The sequence below is a fragment of the Haemorhous mexicanus genome, chromosome 2 (assembly GCF_027477595.1).
Source record: "Haemorhous mexicanus isolate bHaeMex1 chromosome 2, bHaeMex1.pri, whole genome shotgun sequence".
NCBI lineage: Eukaryota > Metazoa > Chordata > Aves > Passeriformes > Fringillidae > Haemorhous > Haemorhous mexicanus.
In genome coordinates this window covers 79,808,986-79,827,424 of record NC_082342.1, presented here as the reverse complement: position 1 = coordinate 79,827,424, position 18,439 = coordinate 79,808,986, and the positions used below count along the sequence as shown (strand labels likewise).

The following is an 18,439-nucleotide window of genomic DNA, read 5'->3' as shown; positions in this document are numbered from 1 at the left end:
AGTCCTATCCAGATGTTTTGTCTCATGACAGGCCTGGGTCAGGTGTGTAGGGTGCTGAAGTTCTCAGGTGCCTTGCACATCTGAACCTTTGCTGTCCTGGCAGGCACTGACAGAGCCTGACAGCAGGGTGAGAGGCTGTGGGGAGGGGAGAAACAGGGTGGAGGTGACCTCCTGGCTAATGCAACCTCTGAGCAGATGAGTAACAGTCCTCCAAGGGGAAAAAAAAAAAAAAAAAAAAGGAAGACAAAAATAAATAAATTATCTCCACCTATAGTAAACTGAAAAAACCTCATATACATTCACCTTCACTAGGAAAACAATAGAATCCACAGCTATCCATGTTTCTTGAATTTAAAGTCTCATTATATTTTGCTCTGACTAAAATGAACAAAAAAAAAAAAAGAAAATCAATCATTTTTACAGTCATAGTGCCTTGGAATATGGATGATACTCATTTTACATGTGCTTTACATAGACAGTTGTTTCAAAATTCTGTCTTACAGCCTTTCTCTGCTCTCTTTGAGTCAATGTCTCAAGAAAGGCATTTGCAATAGTAGGAAATCTGCATTCACTGATACATGTGAAATACAAACCTTAGTTTCAAATACAAAATCTTTCTTAAAAAGTAACCTTGGGTAAACTTTATATCTAAAAATAACATTTAAAACCAGTAATCATCTGAAATGTCTTTTTAAAAACTGATTTTTTCCCCAGTGTTGGAAAATTCTGAAAATTGTAATAAAAAGCATTTGCACAGCACCACATACACCTCTGCCATTCTCACAAAGATATGCATGACAGTAATCATACTGCTGAGAACTCAATTCTCTTAATGAGGGCAGCAGCACAAAATTCGCTCTTTAGCAGCCACTTACTTATTCAGACACAGTTTCTGAAGGATGAGCTACTTCAGCATTTACAATGGTGATGTCAGCATCTCTGTAACCTTTCTCATATCTGTGATATTTAAACCTCTGGGACCACTGGCTTTGTACGGTGTTGGTTCCTCTTTCTGTGTTTGGTACGCCATGCTCATATTGCTCCCCCAGCTGAACCCATCCTGAGGTTTTTTAACTGTTCAGTAGTGTCTCTCACTTTTAGGTCATTAACTTTTTGTGCATAGCAAATTTACTTTTGCCTCCCTCACTAGCCCAGTCTTCATTATCACCTCGTTTCTGCAGCAAACTTGTGCATATGAACATGTCATGTATTCTTGCCTTGCCTTCAGGTGCCTGTTCTGTCTGTGAGCCAAATAATTTATAACTCAAATATTCCAGTATTTAATTTCCCAGTACAGGGCTGATGACAGTCTAAAAAACAGATAAATACAGTTCCCGTAATAATTTCTGGTTTATATTTATTTTTTAATGCTTTCTTTATATCTACAGGAAGAAGTACATGTGCTAAGCATAACTCCACCTCGTTGTATTTCTTGTGTTTTCTGAAGGACTTCAGCTATATCCATTAGCTACATTGTTTCCTTATTTTTAGTCTTTGGACAACAAAATTAACATTGCAATTGAGAAATCATTCAGTGCTATTATTGCCAGTCTTGAGAGACTGGAATCATAACTTTGAGAGAAGAGCAATGCTTTCACTATCCCACTGAATTAATAAATGACCAGTTTGCAGCAATATCTGATCAGAATCTATTCTATCTTCGAGTGTCATTGAAATGGGATTTCCTCTGAATGTATCCATAAACTGAGCATTTTTCTTGGCTTCAAAAACAAGACAGTGTGAAAAATTATTCTCAAAGGGGATGAAAATAGAAAAGTGAAACTAAAAAATCATCAGAAAAATAATTCAGTGAGATACCTCTCACTGGATTTCAGGAAAATTTAAAGGCTTCCACAAAATTTTAAAACAGTCAAGCCTCAGCAACTTTCTAGGATTTTTTCTCTCTTTTCTTTTTTTTCTTTTTTTGAAGTGTTCTTAAATACCACACAATATTTAATGGCATAAAAAGAAACCTCCGAAAATTATAAAACTCCTGATTTTCACAGTTCAGACAAACCTATTGTCATTATAGTCAGCATGCTGTTATTACACACAATTTGTATGCCACAGTATGATGACTGAGTTAATTAAAAGCTCTTGTAATAACCATGCAGTTAAATTGCAATTAGTGCCACACATGAACTTTATGGCAGTTTGATTTTCCTTGGTGCAATTCCTTAGAATGCTTACTTATGATTACTGACAGTTTGGAATACTGCAGCATTATAAACCTTTGTATTTAAAGAGGGCTGCACAATGAGGGGAGCATCACAGCAATAATGGTCAGACACTGTCCTCTAAGTTCAGACACACAATATGAGAAATGTGTCACACTCTTTGTTTCGGTTTTGGCTTGTGCCTTCTACTCTTTTTTCCTACTACACAAATTGTTTTTTCTGACCTCAGCATTTCTACCGAAATTATTTTGCATCAAATGACTGAAGCAAACAATGCACAGTCCTGTGATGCAGCCTTCTATTAGTGATGGCTTCAAACTAGATTTATCAAGTCTCAGCAGACTCAAGTTTTAAATGCCTGCATGGACTATGGCTACACTGACGCCCTGAAGGTTTGTGAGACTGGATCAAACACCTAACACATTTACAGGAAATCCTAGAGATATATACATACATGTATCAAAAACCTACAGTGTTTGATAAATTTACCAAAAAAACCATGAAAGAGTTAAAGGAACTCTTTAAATAAAGGAAAGGCCAGTTTTCAGACTCCTGGTTCCGACACCCAGCCAGATCTGAGTAAAAGACCAAGAGGTTTTGTACCCAGAGAGGTGTCTTCTCTCCTGTTCCAAGATGCACAGCACAGTCTAAGGGACTAGACATGCCATAATATGATTTTATTTAATGCATGTTTTAGCTAGTGATTAGTCTGGTGGCTTTCAATTCTAGCTGTCAGATCACAAACTTGCCATATTCCTTACAGTTAAATCCCCTCAAACACTCGTGAGCAAATGGACAGCTGAAATCTAAAAACACTAAAATAAAGCTAGAATGAAATATCATGCTGCTTGGAATCCCATTTGTTACAAATAAAATTGTGGTTAATTTTATTTTCCTTCCTAGAAATAGAAAAGGAATACTTTCTTCTAGAAACAGATTCTTGATGAGTTGCCAGCATTTCCAGCACCAGATTACTAATCAAAAATACCAAAGATTTTGTTCAAGGAAAATAATGCATTAACTGTTACAGATTCCCTGGTTTGTTCTATTGCAACTAAACCACAAGAGGGAGCATCAGTATTTCAGTGTTCCCAAGCACTTCAGCAGCCTTCTATTGGTTTGGGGGGTTTTAGGGTTGTTTTTCTTTTTGCTTGGAACAATTGCTCATTTAACCTCAAACTTCTGTTTCAAAGAAAAATGCATTTTGATATATGAGAGGGTGCACACAGCATAGGAGATTAAAGTATTCCCTATCGAGACAAAATCCAAGGTTTTGAAAACAAGGAGAGCAAGCATGAGGTAACAAACATCTGCTTTTCCTTCAGAACAGGAAAAATGTTAATATGCAACCATTAATGTGAGGAGAGGCTGGTGGAGTACCAGGTTGGAAACTCAGGAAAACCATGAAGAAATTCTGTATTATTTTCTTTGCTTTCTTTCCAAATTTTGTCTTCTTATTCTGTGACTGCTTGACTCTAACAATATGTCTCAGACATAGGAAAATAAGCAAGTTCTGAAGTTACAGTGGCAAATTACAAGATTCATACCTACGCTTAAGCATTTTACAGAATTTGGAGAAGACCATGACAAGTGAGTAGGAAAACATTGTGAACAAAAGCCTAGAGAATTAGACACTTAGAATAATACCTGCTAAAATTACTAAACAATTTAGAATCCCTTGCAAGACAAATCTCAAATAGACTTGCCAGCTTATTTTTCAAGAAATTTTATTCAAAATTGAAATTGAAATTTCAGGTGATACACAAAAATGTGCAGCTATAATTTTTCAACAGAGATGGAATTGCAAGTGGTTTCAAGTTCAAAAAGGACAAATCCAATTCAAATAAAACTTTTGAAATATAAAAGTTTGTCTCACACCCAAGCAGGTGATATTGAGGAAAAATAAATGTAAACTGCAGGTGTACAGAATGCACACCCACCAGCAAGGCAATGGTAGCCTCCTCAGGGGAAAAAAATCGAAGGATTACATGTTGGAAATAAAAGGAAAGTAATTTTCTGTGAGATATAAACTGAAGCACAACTTGGAGATACTGAAATAGAAATTCCACTTGGTTTGGCACTATGCAGCACCACTACCATGGAGAAATGCCCCATCCCGGGAAATATCCAATGCCAGGCTGGATGGGACCTTCAACATCTTGTCTGGTGGAAAGAATCCCTGTCCATAGCAGGGGGGTGGAACTAGTTGATCTTTAAAGTCCCTCGCAATGCAAACCATTCTGTGAGTCTACAAAATCTTCAGTCAAGACCAAGGAAAGAGACAAAAATGCAAAGAGTTTTTAAACCAGCTTTTTATAATCAGAATTTTTTTCATATGGTTTTATAAAAGACTGCTGTTCAAGCTGTTGGATTCTAGGAGTCACAGTCCCCAACTTTCACATAACTGAGAAGCATATCCTCCTCCTCCTACTACATTTATCAAAATCAGTAATCCTGTCCAAGTTCTTGAGAGCTCTGTGCTCATATCTTATCAATGTTTAATTATCTCTGCTTTCCTTCATAATTTTGCATGTTGGGGATTGCAAAATGAAATCTAAGAGCCCATTAAATATAAGCTACTTAATATACTTTTAATTTGTGTCTTCTGGTCTTTAATCACTAAAATTGTAAATGGTTTTAATTCTGTTGCTCCATTCATGAGAGACTAACACTCAGCAAGTCTGGCAGTAAAAATAGTTTCTCCTCCTGAATGGAGATGGAAGGGAATTTTTTTTTTTTTTTTTTACTTTAAATGACTTAATGTCAGGGGAAATCCAAATGTTCTCAGCCAAGTTACCCTGTAGCCAGAACACAGTGCTGCCAGTTCAAACTCTTCAAAGGCAGCTCAACAAAAACTGCTTCTTATGAGAGGCTGCCAGCTCTCCTGATCCAAGTCTGCTTCAGTGGATGCCAAGGTGTTCCATTCATGTTCAGTGAAAACACTCTGTGGTTTTGCTCCCAAAGAACAATTATATAAAACTGACAGTAGCCCTTCCCAAAGATCAGCTGCTTGTGTGTAGTTTGACTGATTTATTTGTGCTTTCTTGTGGTTCAAATATACTTTATTACTCCATATTTCTGTGTGCCCAGCAAAAACAGCTCTGACACACAGTGCTAACATTGTGCTGTCTTGTAGGATACAGGCAGAATTGTTCTTTAAATCTAGGTCGAAAATTATCCAGGGTCACCTGTGTAAACCAAAAGAGATTCAGTAGAAGTGCGATTGTCAATGAAAGCAGAACTGGGTGCCTTTATCAGGCACATACCTCACTTAAACCAAAAAATACATTTCAATTTACAATACATAAAGAATTATTGAAAGCAAACCAAGCTGGCTGCATCAGCATATCTGCACATGTTTACACTTTATTGCAGACTGCAATTTGTGTTCCAAAATTGTGAACAGAGCAGAGCACTTTTGTTAGCAAAACTCCAAAACAAAAGTATGTAAGCTAATAAAATCATGTTCACTTAAATAACAGTCATAATACATTATTTCATTTAGCATTAGACTGTCAATAACTCTTTCTTTTCATGATAATAAGAATCAAAAAAGTCAGAAAAAAAACCAGGGAAAAACCCACTATCTAGTTAGTATTTCAGAGAACCTACGTGTTTTTTCCCCATTCCAAACTGCGGCTTACAAGACCAATGTTTCTGCTTCCTGTAGCTGTATATTACGTGTTTCAGTGACTCCTCACTCTCTTCTTTGTACCTGGGAAAACCAGTTTTCCTTGAAGATCTTTTGTAATGTAAAAGACAGTCATTTATTCATACATGTTCGTATGATGTCAGGTACCAAAACAGTCCAGAAAGCTCATTTGTTTCAAAATCCCTGGATTTGCCCTGAAAAGTTTTTCCCTTACAAAGAATTGGGAGCGATTTAAAGCCAGCTGAGATACCAGAAGTCTGCTTAGCTCAGTACCTCTCTCTTCATAAAGTTACTCTGTTTTACAATAAAAAATGAAGAGCAGAGAAAAAACACATACACAGCTTACAGAAAGGATTCTTAGGGTTCTTCTTTACACTGTTCATGCCTTCCACTCCGCTTTGGAGAAGGAGTGAAAAGCCTCCTTTCCTTCTCTTTTTGCAAATATGAAGAATCAGATTGCAGTACTTTCAGTCTCTTAGAGAATCATTCTCACCTTCAGTCCAAGTGCCCAGTAGGCACATTAAGGCAAACCTGCCATCATGCCAACGCAGACTTAGATATCTACCATATCACCTAAACCCAGACCATGATGGCAGCCCAGACTTCTCACACTGCATTTTTCAGACCTCTGAGTCTCCATGCAGTCAGTGGAAAGCGAAAAGCCATTTCAGATCTGTGCATTTTACCCAAATTTTGCCTAATCTTCTGTTACTAAAAAAGATAGGGAAGGTATATTAAAGATCCTATGCTTTCCTGACATACCAGATCTCAATCTTTAAAAAAAAAATGCAGCAAAATAAAACAAGTTTCAATAATTTCAAATTGTGAAGCGGGCTCATTCAAAACACATTAAATATGAATGCATAATGCACGCCATGATATGCTCCTACATTATTTACTTGGCAGTCTAGATTGAACATAGCTCATGTAAACCTGCACTACTCAGCACTGCTTGCCAAAGCCATGCATGTGTGTTGGTAACTGCAGTGGGTTGGACTAGGCTAAAAGCCAAAGGCCCACCCAGCTGCTCTCTCAGTCCCCCTCCTCTAAAGAATAAGGAGAGAGAAATAAGAAGAAAAAGCTAGTGGGTTGAGATTAAGACAAGGACATCACTCACCAGGTAACGCCATGGTCAAAACAGCCTCAGTTTGGGGAAGACTAATTAATATATTGCAAATTAAAAAGATATTACAATGGTGGGAAATAAAGTTCAGGCTAGAGACACTCTTTGCCTATCTTTTCTCTCTCCTTCATCTCAAGGTAAGTCTCATTCCTCAACTTCCCTCTTCCACTACCCCTCAGTCCCCCAGGCACTGCAGGGGGCTCAGAGACTGGGGATTGTTGCCAGTGCAACTGCAGCCCATACAAGTAACTCCACTGCGGGAGGCACGGGGGAGGAATCTGGGCAATTCAGCAAATTAATTTTAAAAAAACACTTTTCAGAAAAGTGTGAGACATGAACTTGACACTGGATTTGAATGTCTTCTCACTGAAGGTGAGAAGTATGTCCTCTGTCATTTCCATTTAAAAAAAGGAAATTGGAAAAAAAGAAGAGGCATAGAAAAGGATGAACCTTGAAAGTGGGACCAAAAGATGAGATACCATATATTTAAATTCTGAGAAGCTAAGGAACATAGCAACTGATTTTGTTTAGACAGTCGTGGTTTTGTGGTTTCATGGTTTCATGTTCTGCTATTATGTTTAAAAAATTCTTGATGGAAACAAGTGCTTCCAGTATTTCCCAAACATCTCCCAGTGTATCATAAACCTTAAAATAAAAGACAACCAGGATATTATCAAGTGTATGTCCAGCAATGTGTAAATATTTTGTCTTTCCAATTTGCATTTGAGTACGGTACCTGCATATATCAAAGAAGCAGATCATAACCCTAACACCCATTTTTTCCACAATGTGCACATAACTATGCATGTATTATTGCCTCTGCCAATATTCTGTGAATGATTTCAGGCCCTGTTTCTACACATTAGAAAAAAGTAGAACAACTGCACTGTAAAAAGATACCAGTTTTGAGGATAATCCAGCAACATTAGGCATACAACTGCCATTCCAACACCCAAAATGCTCTGACTTATGATTGCCACGATTTTTATGTTAAATGTTGTAGCAGGTATCTTCTTGTTATTCGATAAACACTGACTTCAGTAACAAAAAAATCAGCATAGTAATATATAATGTGTGGTATAAATGCCAGAAATAACAGTAATACTTCAGACCTCAGTAAATGCAAGCTGCTGAAATATAGAGTAAGGATGGATCAAACAAATAAAGATAGAAAGAGCTGTCCAATTGCTAAGTATGTTCAGGTAGGAATAAAGTCTACTATTTAATGAAAACAACTTCTCATTAGTTAGAAACAAGCCATAAACACTTGATTTGGTGATTTTTGCTTTGTTTTCAAAGTTCTCCATTCTCTTTTCTGATGAAAAAAACCCAGCTTAGCTTCAGAAGAAAACTTTTTGATAGACGCAAGGAGCTTTTCCATGATGAAACAGTGGGAAAGTGAAATACACCACCTGAAGAATCTGAAGTTGATGGAGATCGCGAGTGCAATAGACTTACTTCATGTTACATTAAAAAAATGACAGACGTATAAAAAATATGCCAAACTGTATCATACAAGCAGTACAGTTTTTCACAGCTATGGCTGGATAAATATCTGAATGGAGAAAAAGGGAAGGTGATGGTCTTAATTCTGTGTTAGCAGAAGCAGGAATCTTCTTTTCTAACACAATTGTATTAGACTTTAAATCCAATTACTGTTCAGCAGTTTTCACAAATCAGTTTCTATTGATCTTGTGAAGTAATTTAAATTCATCAATGTATCAAGTAATTTAAATTCAGCAAAGTTATGATGGCACAGTCATATGCCAAAAGCATCAGGCAGAATTCCACAAATTTATTCCAAAATTGGCTTTGCTGAAAATGATAGGGGTTTGGGGGTTTTTGGTCTTTTTTTTAAGTATGAAAGAAATTTATGGCAAGTGGCTCAATTGGGGGTTGTGTTTTACAAATTGTTAATGGGAACACATACTTGCTCAAAGTTAAAGAAGTATGAGGCTAAGTCCATATAGATAGTTTGGTGACAGGAACAATGTAATTAATTTTCCCACAATGTCAAATTCAGGTAGTATGTGTCCAAGCTCTAAACCAAAGATCATTTTTCCTCCATAGCTTATCACCAATACCTCCACTTCTCTTGAGAACCAAAGTACTGCTGTTGAGTGGCAGCTTGGCTACCACTTCCTTTGAGAACCTCCAGGCTATCACTCCATTAGTCTCAAATTTTATCATCCTGTTGTGGGGAATTTTATCCATGCTTAGAGACTGTATAAAAAGTAACTCATTCTTTTGCTTTGACCAAAGATCTGTGAAATAAATAGACAGTACAGACTTGTGAAGATTCAGTTTTAGAAACATGCTTGCACGGCAGTGTTCACCAGCCACAAGATGAAGCCAGTGCCCACATCCTGCACTATAAACACACCATGAACAGGATATGTTCCTGCCCTGTCCATGATCCTTCATGCAGGTCCTATCCCACCACAGCTACTGAGTAAAAGATGGTTGGCTCCTCAGTAAGAATATTATTCCCCTGATGCACCCAACCTCTAAACCATTTCACAGAATCAGATTTATTTAGGAGGGACTTTTTGAGGTCGTATAGTCTAACATCCCTATTCAATCAGGGTCAGATACAGCTGGTTGTCCAGGTTCATACAAATTGGGTTTTGACTATTTCCAAAGCTGTAAACTCCAAAACCTCTCTGGACAACCCATTCCATGCAATTTCATGGATTATGATTGCTGCCCATTGCCTCTTGTCCAGCCAGTGAGCAAGGCTGAAAAAAGCTTGTCTTTTTCCTCTTTAGTGGCTTTTACCACGTATTTATCCACATTCATAAGATCCCCCCTGAGCCTCTTCATCTCCAGGCTCAACAGCCCCACATATGGAATACTTTTATACATATATATGTGTGTGTGTATGTGTGTATATATATATATATATATATATATATATATATATATATATACACACACACATATATATATATATCTCTATCTCTATATATCTCTCAGCCTACCCATGTATGGAAGATGCTCCAGTCTCACATTCATCTTTGCAGCTGACCTCACTTCAGTCACTCCGTAACTTTCTCATACTGGGCGGCCCAGAACTGGACAGAGCACCTCAGCTGTGGTCTCAGCAGTGCTGAGAAGGGATGGATCACCTCCCTCAAACTGCTGGCAGCACTTTTCCTAATGAAACCCAAGAGGTTGCTAGCCCTCTTTCAAGGTGCATTTCTCATGTTCAGCTTGGTGTCCTCTAGGAGCCTCCTGGCCTTTCTTCCAAAGCTGCTTTCCAGTCAGTCAGACTCCAGCAGCTGTTGATGCATGGGATTATTACTCCCCAGGTACAAGACTTTACCTTTTGTTGAACTTCATCAGATTCCCCTCAGGTCAATTCTTTAGGCTGTTCCTCTGAATGGAACAACCACTTGGTATATTAGCTACTCCTCCCAGTTTTGTTCCATCTGCAGCTTGCTGAGGGAAAACTGTTCCATCACCCTGTCCATTAATGAAGACATTAAAGAGTATCTGCCCCAGTATCAGCCCCTGGGGATCAGACCACTAATGACTTGCCTCCAGCTGTACTTTGTGCTACTGGTGACAATCCTTTGGGCCCAGCCACCCATCCATTTTTCAGTCTTCCTCACTGTGCATTTTGACAGTTTATACTTAAGGATGTTGTAGAAGACAGACTCAAAGGCTTTGGTAAATTATCCAATGCCCTGCCCATACCCTATCAATCTGGCTGTCCTATTAAGGATGTCAAGTAGGTTAACCATTACTCCCAATCAACTTTTTCCCCATTTGTTTGGAATATAGTTTCTAGGATTAGTTACTCCATCACCTTTCCAGGGATGGAGGTAAGGCTGACTGACCTGTATTTTCCTGTCTCATATAAGGCTCAAAATAAAGTCTATTAAATTCTTTTTTCTGCTAGCATTTTATGCCCCAAGAAAGATCCTGCTTTCTTTTCAATATTAGACAGCTGATTTAAAAAAAAAAACAAGACAAAAGTCTCTCTTAATAGAATATAATTATGCCTATTTTTTAGAAGACACATAACTTAGATATTCTTTCAGGATTAGACTGTGAAGAACGTATTGAGAGCTTCCACAATATTTGGATATATTGGAATTTTTGTTGTCTCCAACTGTTTGGAAATTTCTTAGAACATAGGGAAGACAGCACTTTTGAAAATCCCATTCTGAATTCTTCTAGGCTTATATTATATATAAAAAACACATACGAGAATTTTACCAAACCTGTTGCACAGATTCCTCACATTCAAAATAAGGAAATGCCAGAATTTTTGTGATCTTTTTTCCTGTTTCGGATTCCCACATTTTTATATGCATATGTATCTTTTAGTATCATGGTCACATACTTCGTTTTCCTTCAGATCCCAAAATCATCACTGCTCAGAATAGCCAATGAACGACTAATCAATATTCTTTTTCATCTCTTTTTATTCAATATTAAACTCAGACACCATTGATCTTTTGGGAATCAAGAACAAAATTCATACGCAAATTTTGCAGGGAAGATTTAACTACAAAGCCCTGTGAACTTTAGCTTTCTCTTTTCTCCTTTTCCTTTCCCCTTTTCCTTCATTTTTTGCCTGACCTCATACCCATTTCCACTCCTCTCAGGTCCTCTGTTTGTTCCACTCCAATGAACCTCTCCCTTGTAGGTTACCCAATGCGTGGCAGCACAAGTCCTCAAACAGCAAAAGGAAACTTTAAGAGTCCAGACACTCCCTCAACCAGCATGACTTTCAGCTGCCAGGGCAGCAGGCACAGAAGCAAAAGGGTGGGAGCAGAGAGCTGAGGACGGTGCAAGAGCAGGACTTGGGCAATCCAGGGTGACACTGGATTAAACTGCTGTTGAATCCCATTGTAAGTGACACTGGAGTGTGTCTTCCATGGCCTGGGGTGGTGACATTAATCCATACATAAAGGGAGTGGGAAAATGCTCCTATGCTGGGGATAGCAGGCTCCATACACACCAAAACTTTGTAAATCTTGCTGAAATATCTTTGTCCTTCTGTCCTAACATTGTCAGTGGTTTCAATAACAGAATGGGGGTGACATGAAACAATTTATTATAACTTGTAAAAAAATTTCCACAGATTTTTTTTTTGTTTGCTTGGTTTTTGGTTTGTTGTGGTATTTAGGTTTGGTTTGGGGTTTTTGACATGCGTGTAAGGCTTAAATGTGCCATAAAGTTCTGGTGCATTCATCAGGTTGTACAGTGCCCTCCACAGGGATTTCCTTGGCTATACATAAGCTCAGAGACCAGCATGTGCCAACTCAGGCTGAGCACAAAAGAAGCACAGGATGAGTCTGCAAGGTGCTCTGTAACAATGGGCACTTTTAGCAGTTATCCAGAGTGTAAGAACTACAAGAATTACATAACCTCTTCTTCAGATTATCCTAATAATGCAACTGTTCCTGTTTTGTATGGTGCAGCTCTTAAACCTCTATTACACTATATCTGCACGAGCATTCACACAGATGTTTGCTAAAAAATTTTGTTCCAGCTAAAAAGCATAGGGTACACTATGCACTGAGCAATATATGGACATATACAGACTTCAGGAACAGAAGTGGCATTACATATATGGCAATATGTAGGTGTGAAAATACAGAAATACACGAATAGTTGCACAGCCCACACATCTCCACTACAGAACAGCATCAAATAATGCACAGGTATTGAGATGATTAACAGGTGCTGCATTTATTTGTCAGCCAGCAGAGGTGTGGGAGGCAGAATTAAAGGTGATTTTGAAACAGTAACAAGAAAGTGAAAGATAAATTCCAGATGGACACAGAGTTGGCACAGCTCTGCAGACCCGAGCAGAAAATTGAACAAGCTGTAAATTACTAGAAAAAAAGAGTTGTGTAAAAGGAAGCCATGCTATATAGGCATTAGTGTTCTTTCCACACCACACAGAGCTTAGAGCATGAATATACATCAGATTTAAATACTCCCGCAAAGTGTTAGAAAAAAATCATTTACATATGGCTATTTACACAAACATAGCCATGAATGAATAAAAAGACTACACAGCTACACGTATCATTAAACAGGATACTCTATAGATTCTCACATTGACACTTGCATAATTATATATGATGCTTCCAAACATTCAAATTTTTTTCTCTGTTCACTTCTCTAAAACTCACAAAAAGTAATGAAATTCTCTTTTAAAACTGCAGACTGCTGCGTGCCTAAGCAAACCATTATTTGCTTGCTCATAATCATCTTTTCCCTGTCTGTTAGAGTCACTGATGTATTAATTGCTTATCAAAACCTGAAACAGTTCATGAGTCACTCTGAAGATAAAATAAATATTAATGAGCCAATTTCAACGAAATTCCCGTCCTCTGCCTCTTAAAGCTGAAATACTATATTTATTACATGTCAGAATTTGGTCTTGACACCTAATATATGGGAAAATATGAAATATACTGACTAGATCCTCATGTTTCAAGGGATCATCGCATTATAGTCTTACTTGACCAAATTAGTGATCAAAGAGAGAAAGGACTGGTCAATTATGACAGAGAAATTAGGTGAAAGAGATGTCTAGGTCTGGTGCAGCTGGAATCAAAAATGAAGTATGTGGGTTTCGAAGCAGGGAAATGCTTCTATACACACATCACATTAAAATCACAGATGATTTTAATGTAGCATTAGTAAAAACATGATCTTGGAACGAGCACATCAGCAACAAATATCATTACATAAGAAATTTTAGTATTCCTTACAGTGAATAGAGGATGGGGAGAAGGAAGGCATGGAGTTTTCAGGAATATCAAAATAAAGGACTTTAGTTTGGATTAATATGAATTTTTATTAAGCAAACACACTAAGTGGAGGGCTCTTGACCCATTTAATTTTTTTACTAAAATTCAGTGAAATATACTATTTTGGACTGTAAAAACTTTCATTTTGAAAACATGAGTGTGCTGAGAGATTTTTAAGTCTGAGCCAATGATAATTCACTGTTGAAAATCCAAGTCTAAAACTTTTCAAATTAAATGACACAGAATGAAGTAGGCAACACCTGTCCTTCCCTTGAACTTTACTTGCTTGTTCTAGCTCGTTCCTGGAAATGGGAGACAAAGAAGACCCCACAGAAATCAAAGGAGCAACAGGTTATTTGCCTAAAAGGCAACTGTAGATGTGAAATAACTTGTGAATTAGAGAGACATCAGTGAACCACTTTTGAGTAAAAATGTTAGCAAAAAACCCTTTTACAAAAAAATTACAGCTTTTCTCAAGGAAGCTGAGCAGGAGGATATTATGGCTCATCAAGCTGGCTGGTATAAAGCAGATATAGTGGGAAATCTGTAGAAATGAACCCTGTTATTCATGGATTACAGCAGGATAAAGAACCCATTTTATCAGACTCTTGGTCTTTGTAAGAAATGAAGAAACCGCTATTTCTGATATTAGGCCAAGCTGTTTATTGTCAGATGTCATGTCAGCTGCTGAGCAGAAGGCACAGCTTTAACTTCAGCTAATCACGTTTTGAGGCAGTCCTAGAAGTGCTCCTGCACCTCAGCTGATGTCACAGCACAGGGACACCCAGACAGCCACTTTAGGGTGTACTATAAAACTAAAGGCAGCTCCCCAAACCAAGCTATCCAATCCAGTACTTAATACAGAATATTACACTCTCAGTGAAGTCTGCATGTAATAATACAGAGAACAAATGTGGATTAAATATAATACAGGAAAAATTTGGATTTTGGTAGTTACCCTCATAAATTACCATATATACGAGCTTTTTTCCTTAAAGTGTAGTTATATAGTATCCACTTTCCATAGCAGTATGCTAAAATTCTTCACACATTCACAGCTAACAGAGCTCTCACACAACTTTTTGTTTTTCTCTTCGTAAGAAAGGACTTATTTAATGTTACAAATGAACTGAGCTGCTTCCTCTGAAACATACCAATTTCCAAAATTATGGAAATAATATATGCAAAGTCATAGGTTCTTTAAGGCAGGCCACTGGTATCTAAAAGAAGGATTGTTTACATTTATCATAACATGCACATAAGATAACAACCAAACAATTTTCTTATGTTCATGAAAATATCTTTTGTGCTCCCAGAAACTGCTTAATCAAATAAGGCTGAACTCAGATACAAATGTGTACCTCACCACAAAAATGGCCAAACAAATAACAGCTACCAGTGATACCTTTCCTACTTTCATGTTTGCCCTGAGTGTGGCTAAAACCAGCGTCTTACCTGCGCAGATAACTCTGGCCCATTGATCCGAGCCTGTACCAGAGCGTCGTGGACAAGGGAATGGAAGTTCAGGAGCACGTGCTCGATGCTGTGTGCTCCACTTAGGGCTCCTGAGAACTCCTCCAGGGCCTGGATGTACCTCTGCCAGTGGAGATCAACTTCTGCTATGGCAGCCAGGCAGCCCCGGATGATGTTGAGGCAGTAGCCCATGCAGGGCTTGCTCAGCATCAGCCCCTGGCAGTGGGGGCAGTACTGCATTCTCAGCAAAGCTCTGCTGCAGTCTCTGGAGAAGTGCAGGTGATCTGTCGCATTGATCACTTCAACCCCCAAATTCAGAGCCTGCAGGAAAGTCCGGCTGGGTAAGAGTGATCTTCCCATCTGTCCCAGGGCCTTTTTGGGAACGTTGCCAAAGGGCCTGATGTCTCTTCTCGCCGCTCGGAGGCACTCCGCGTACTCCAACGAGATGTCAGTCGGACCAGGGTTAATCACATGGTTGTAGACTACTGGAAAGAGGGTGTCAAAAAATCTGTTCACAAATTCCTCTGTGCTGGCATCTGTGCCAAATAAGAAGAGCCCAACATCTGTGAAAAACTCCTGCACGTGCACAGCAGCCTCAGCAGCCATGTTTCTGTAAGCATTGCAGAAAAGTGTGCTGGTGTAATTCTCAGCCACTCTGATGAGCATTTCAAAGGTTTCTGCAATAAATCAATCAATCAATCATTATTTTTAAGGTTTAAAAAAAAGAAATTTGAGTAAGAATATAAAACTATTAGGACAACTTATCTATATCCCAAATTAATTTTTGTGTTAGAATTTTTGAGGAGACAAACTTCTCACAAACGATGACAACTTTCTATTCTATAGAGGGAAGCACCTTACATGTAATGTTACAACACAATTAATAATCCATATTTATTTTGCAGGTTACATTAAACACAACCTAAAAAAAATATAACAGGAAATAATTGTAAACTGCGTTAAGTTACAAAATACAGCAAAGTCCTATTGTATCTGTCTATGTATATAAACACGTGAGCTCTCTCATCTCATGACTCATTCTGCAAGTTGCAATAAACAGCTGAATGCTCTCAGTAACTCCAAGCCATTCCTCTTACCATCCTAAATGGATGAGCAAAATTAATACTAAACAATATAAACAACTCGTCAATTCTACAATTCTTTAATTCTATTACAACTTAATAACTCAGTTTTTATTTTGTGTCTTCCAGAGGAAGCAGATGTTCCAAAAACACAGGAGAACATGATTTTAAACAGTGCTCTTTGGTCTGGCAATTGGTATGGTCAAGAACTGCTTTCCTCAGGAACTCATGGATAATCCCTTGCTGAGCCTCAAGAACTGGGTAATGAATAAAGCCTGAATGGACAAACTTGCATTTCACACTTTAGGTGGTAATCCTTAAATACACTGAGTAGTGTTTAAAAAAGCAGTTTAAGTATACTGGAAAAATATCCCCTTCTGACTTGATCTGTGATTTGCAAGTAAGAAAAAACATTAACTTTCAAAACAGAAAAAGAGTGTTTACATTGAGGAATTCCCTAGATCTGCCTGAGAAGGCTGCACTTCAGAGAAGGCAATGAAGCAATATATGGATCAAAAAGAAACTTGGCTTAGAGTTGAGAAAAGAAACACAGAAAGACATACTACAAATACTAACCCATTTTATATACTGAATGGCTACAACTCAGGAACTTTTATTTCAAGTTTTACAAGTTTTCATGTATTTATTTTTTCACAATCATTTTTAAATAGGACTGTAAGAATAAAGAAAGGAAAAGCATGAAGTGCAGTTAATACTGTCCAAACAGTGATGTTAAGTACAGGCAGAGTCAAATAGTGTGAAACCATGTCAAGCAATTTCTGAAGCATCTGAAGTCTGCTGGTCAGTCACTGACTGAAAGGCATAGTAGAAAAACCAGAATAAATGTAAAAAAGACAAGACTGGCTACCACATATTTAAAAAATGCCTAGACACAAGTGCCTTATATTATGATAAAAGTTGGTTCAGTTCAGGTTAGTGAAAGGATTCTTGCTGACTGCAGTGATTTTGAAATTGCATGCTTTGTGAAATGATCACATACACTTTGTATTCAGTCTGTCCTGCCTCCAATAAAAAAGAGATACATGCTTCTAAAGCACAAAAATTCCTCTTCTATCTGTAAGTCTTAGTTTTGTATTTCACACCATTCTTAAATTGAATTTGCTGTTCTCTTTTCTATTCTTCCAGCATTCACACAAGTAAGAAAAAAGTGTTGACAGCTCACAGTAAAGAGTCAGAAAGTGCATCTCACTTGTGTGGTTCTTTTGGGGTTTTTTTATTGCTTTGTCATATACATATGTGAAATTCTCCTTAAGTGAATTTCACTATAATCATTCATAGATGCCAAATATCATAATATCAAAAATCAAAGAGATTAATTTGTTTCAGAAGTCATACTCCTAAAGTCAGTACCCTTCATAGAGCTATGTTCCCACCAATGGAGACCTATTCAACACAGAAAAGCCTCTTGGGTTTATCCTGTGAGTTAACATGCAGAAGTGCCAGCTCTGCAGCTCCCAACACCTCCTGCAGCCCCTCACACCTCATCCCTGAGCTACGGGAGACCCATTTCCTTCTGGAGCAGACAATGAAGCATAACAAATCAGACAGGGCAGATTAAATTGATCAAGATGCCCTCTTTAAGGCACCTGAACCAAGGATGAGATCTCCACCAGCTCTACAGGCAGTTTGGACACCCAGCTCCCATGGAGGCGCAGGAACATGGGAAAATAAATTACAGCCCTAAATTATTAAATATCTAACTATAATACATCTCATTTTTACTGGGGGAAATAAGGAATGCAAAGAAACTTTAGAAACTTTACTAAAGAAACTTTATTTAGTCACCTAAGAGTGTTTGATAGTATTTTCAATGGTAGATGCTATTTTTTATTTGCCTGTCCAAAACGACATGTGTGTTCTGCAGGTCTTGTGCCATATCTGTATGCTCTTTATAAACATTTTGCATTTAAAATGGTACTGGATGGCTGTTCTGAGACCACTGAACTAAATTCTAGGTATCTAGTTATCACAGACTTGACAACCCTTCATATAAAATCCTGGAGCAGACCAGAAGAGGAAAGACAAAAAAAATTAACTAAAATTGATTCTTGATTTAGATGGCTTAAAATAATAAAATGTGAAGAATATGAGAGCTTTTTTTATTATTACTTTTCCTAGATGGAAACCATAAA

At 37.8% G+C, this 18,439-nt stretch overlaps 1 protein-coding gene across 2 annotated transcripts in view; it reads right to left on the bottom strand.

Moving 5' to 3' along the window:
- The window catches only part of GPC5 (glypican 5), a 323,760-nt gene that overhangs the window by 216,161 nt on the left and 89,160 nt on the right, over positions 1 to 18,439 (bottom strand). For both annotated transcript variants that reach the window (XM_059839213.1, XM_059839214.1), the window contains exon 3: positions 15,187 to 15,881. In XM_059839213.1, coding sequence (XP_059695196.1) covers positions 15,187 to 15,881 — 695 coding nt within the window. The remainder of the gene's footprint in view (positions 1 to 15,186; positions 15,882 to 18,439) is intronic.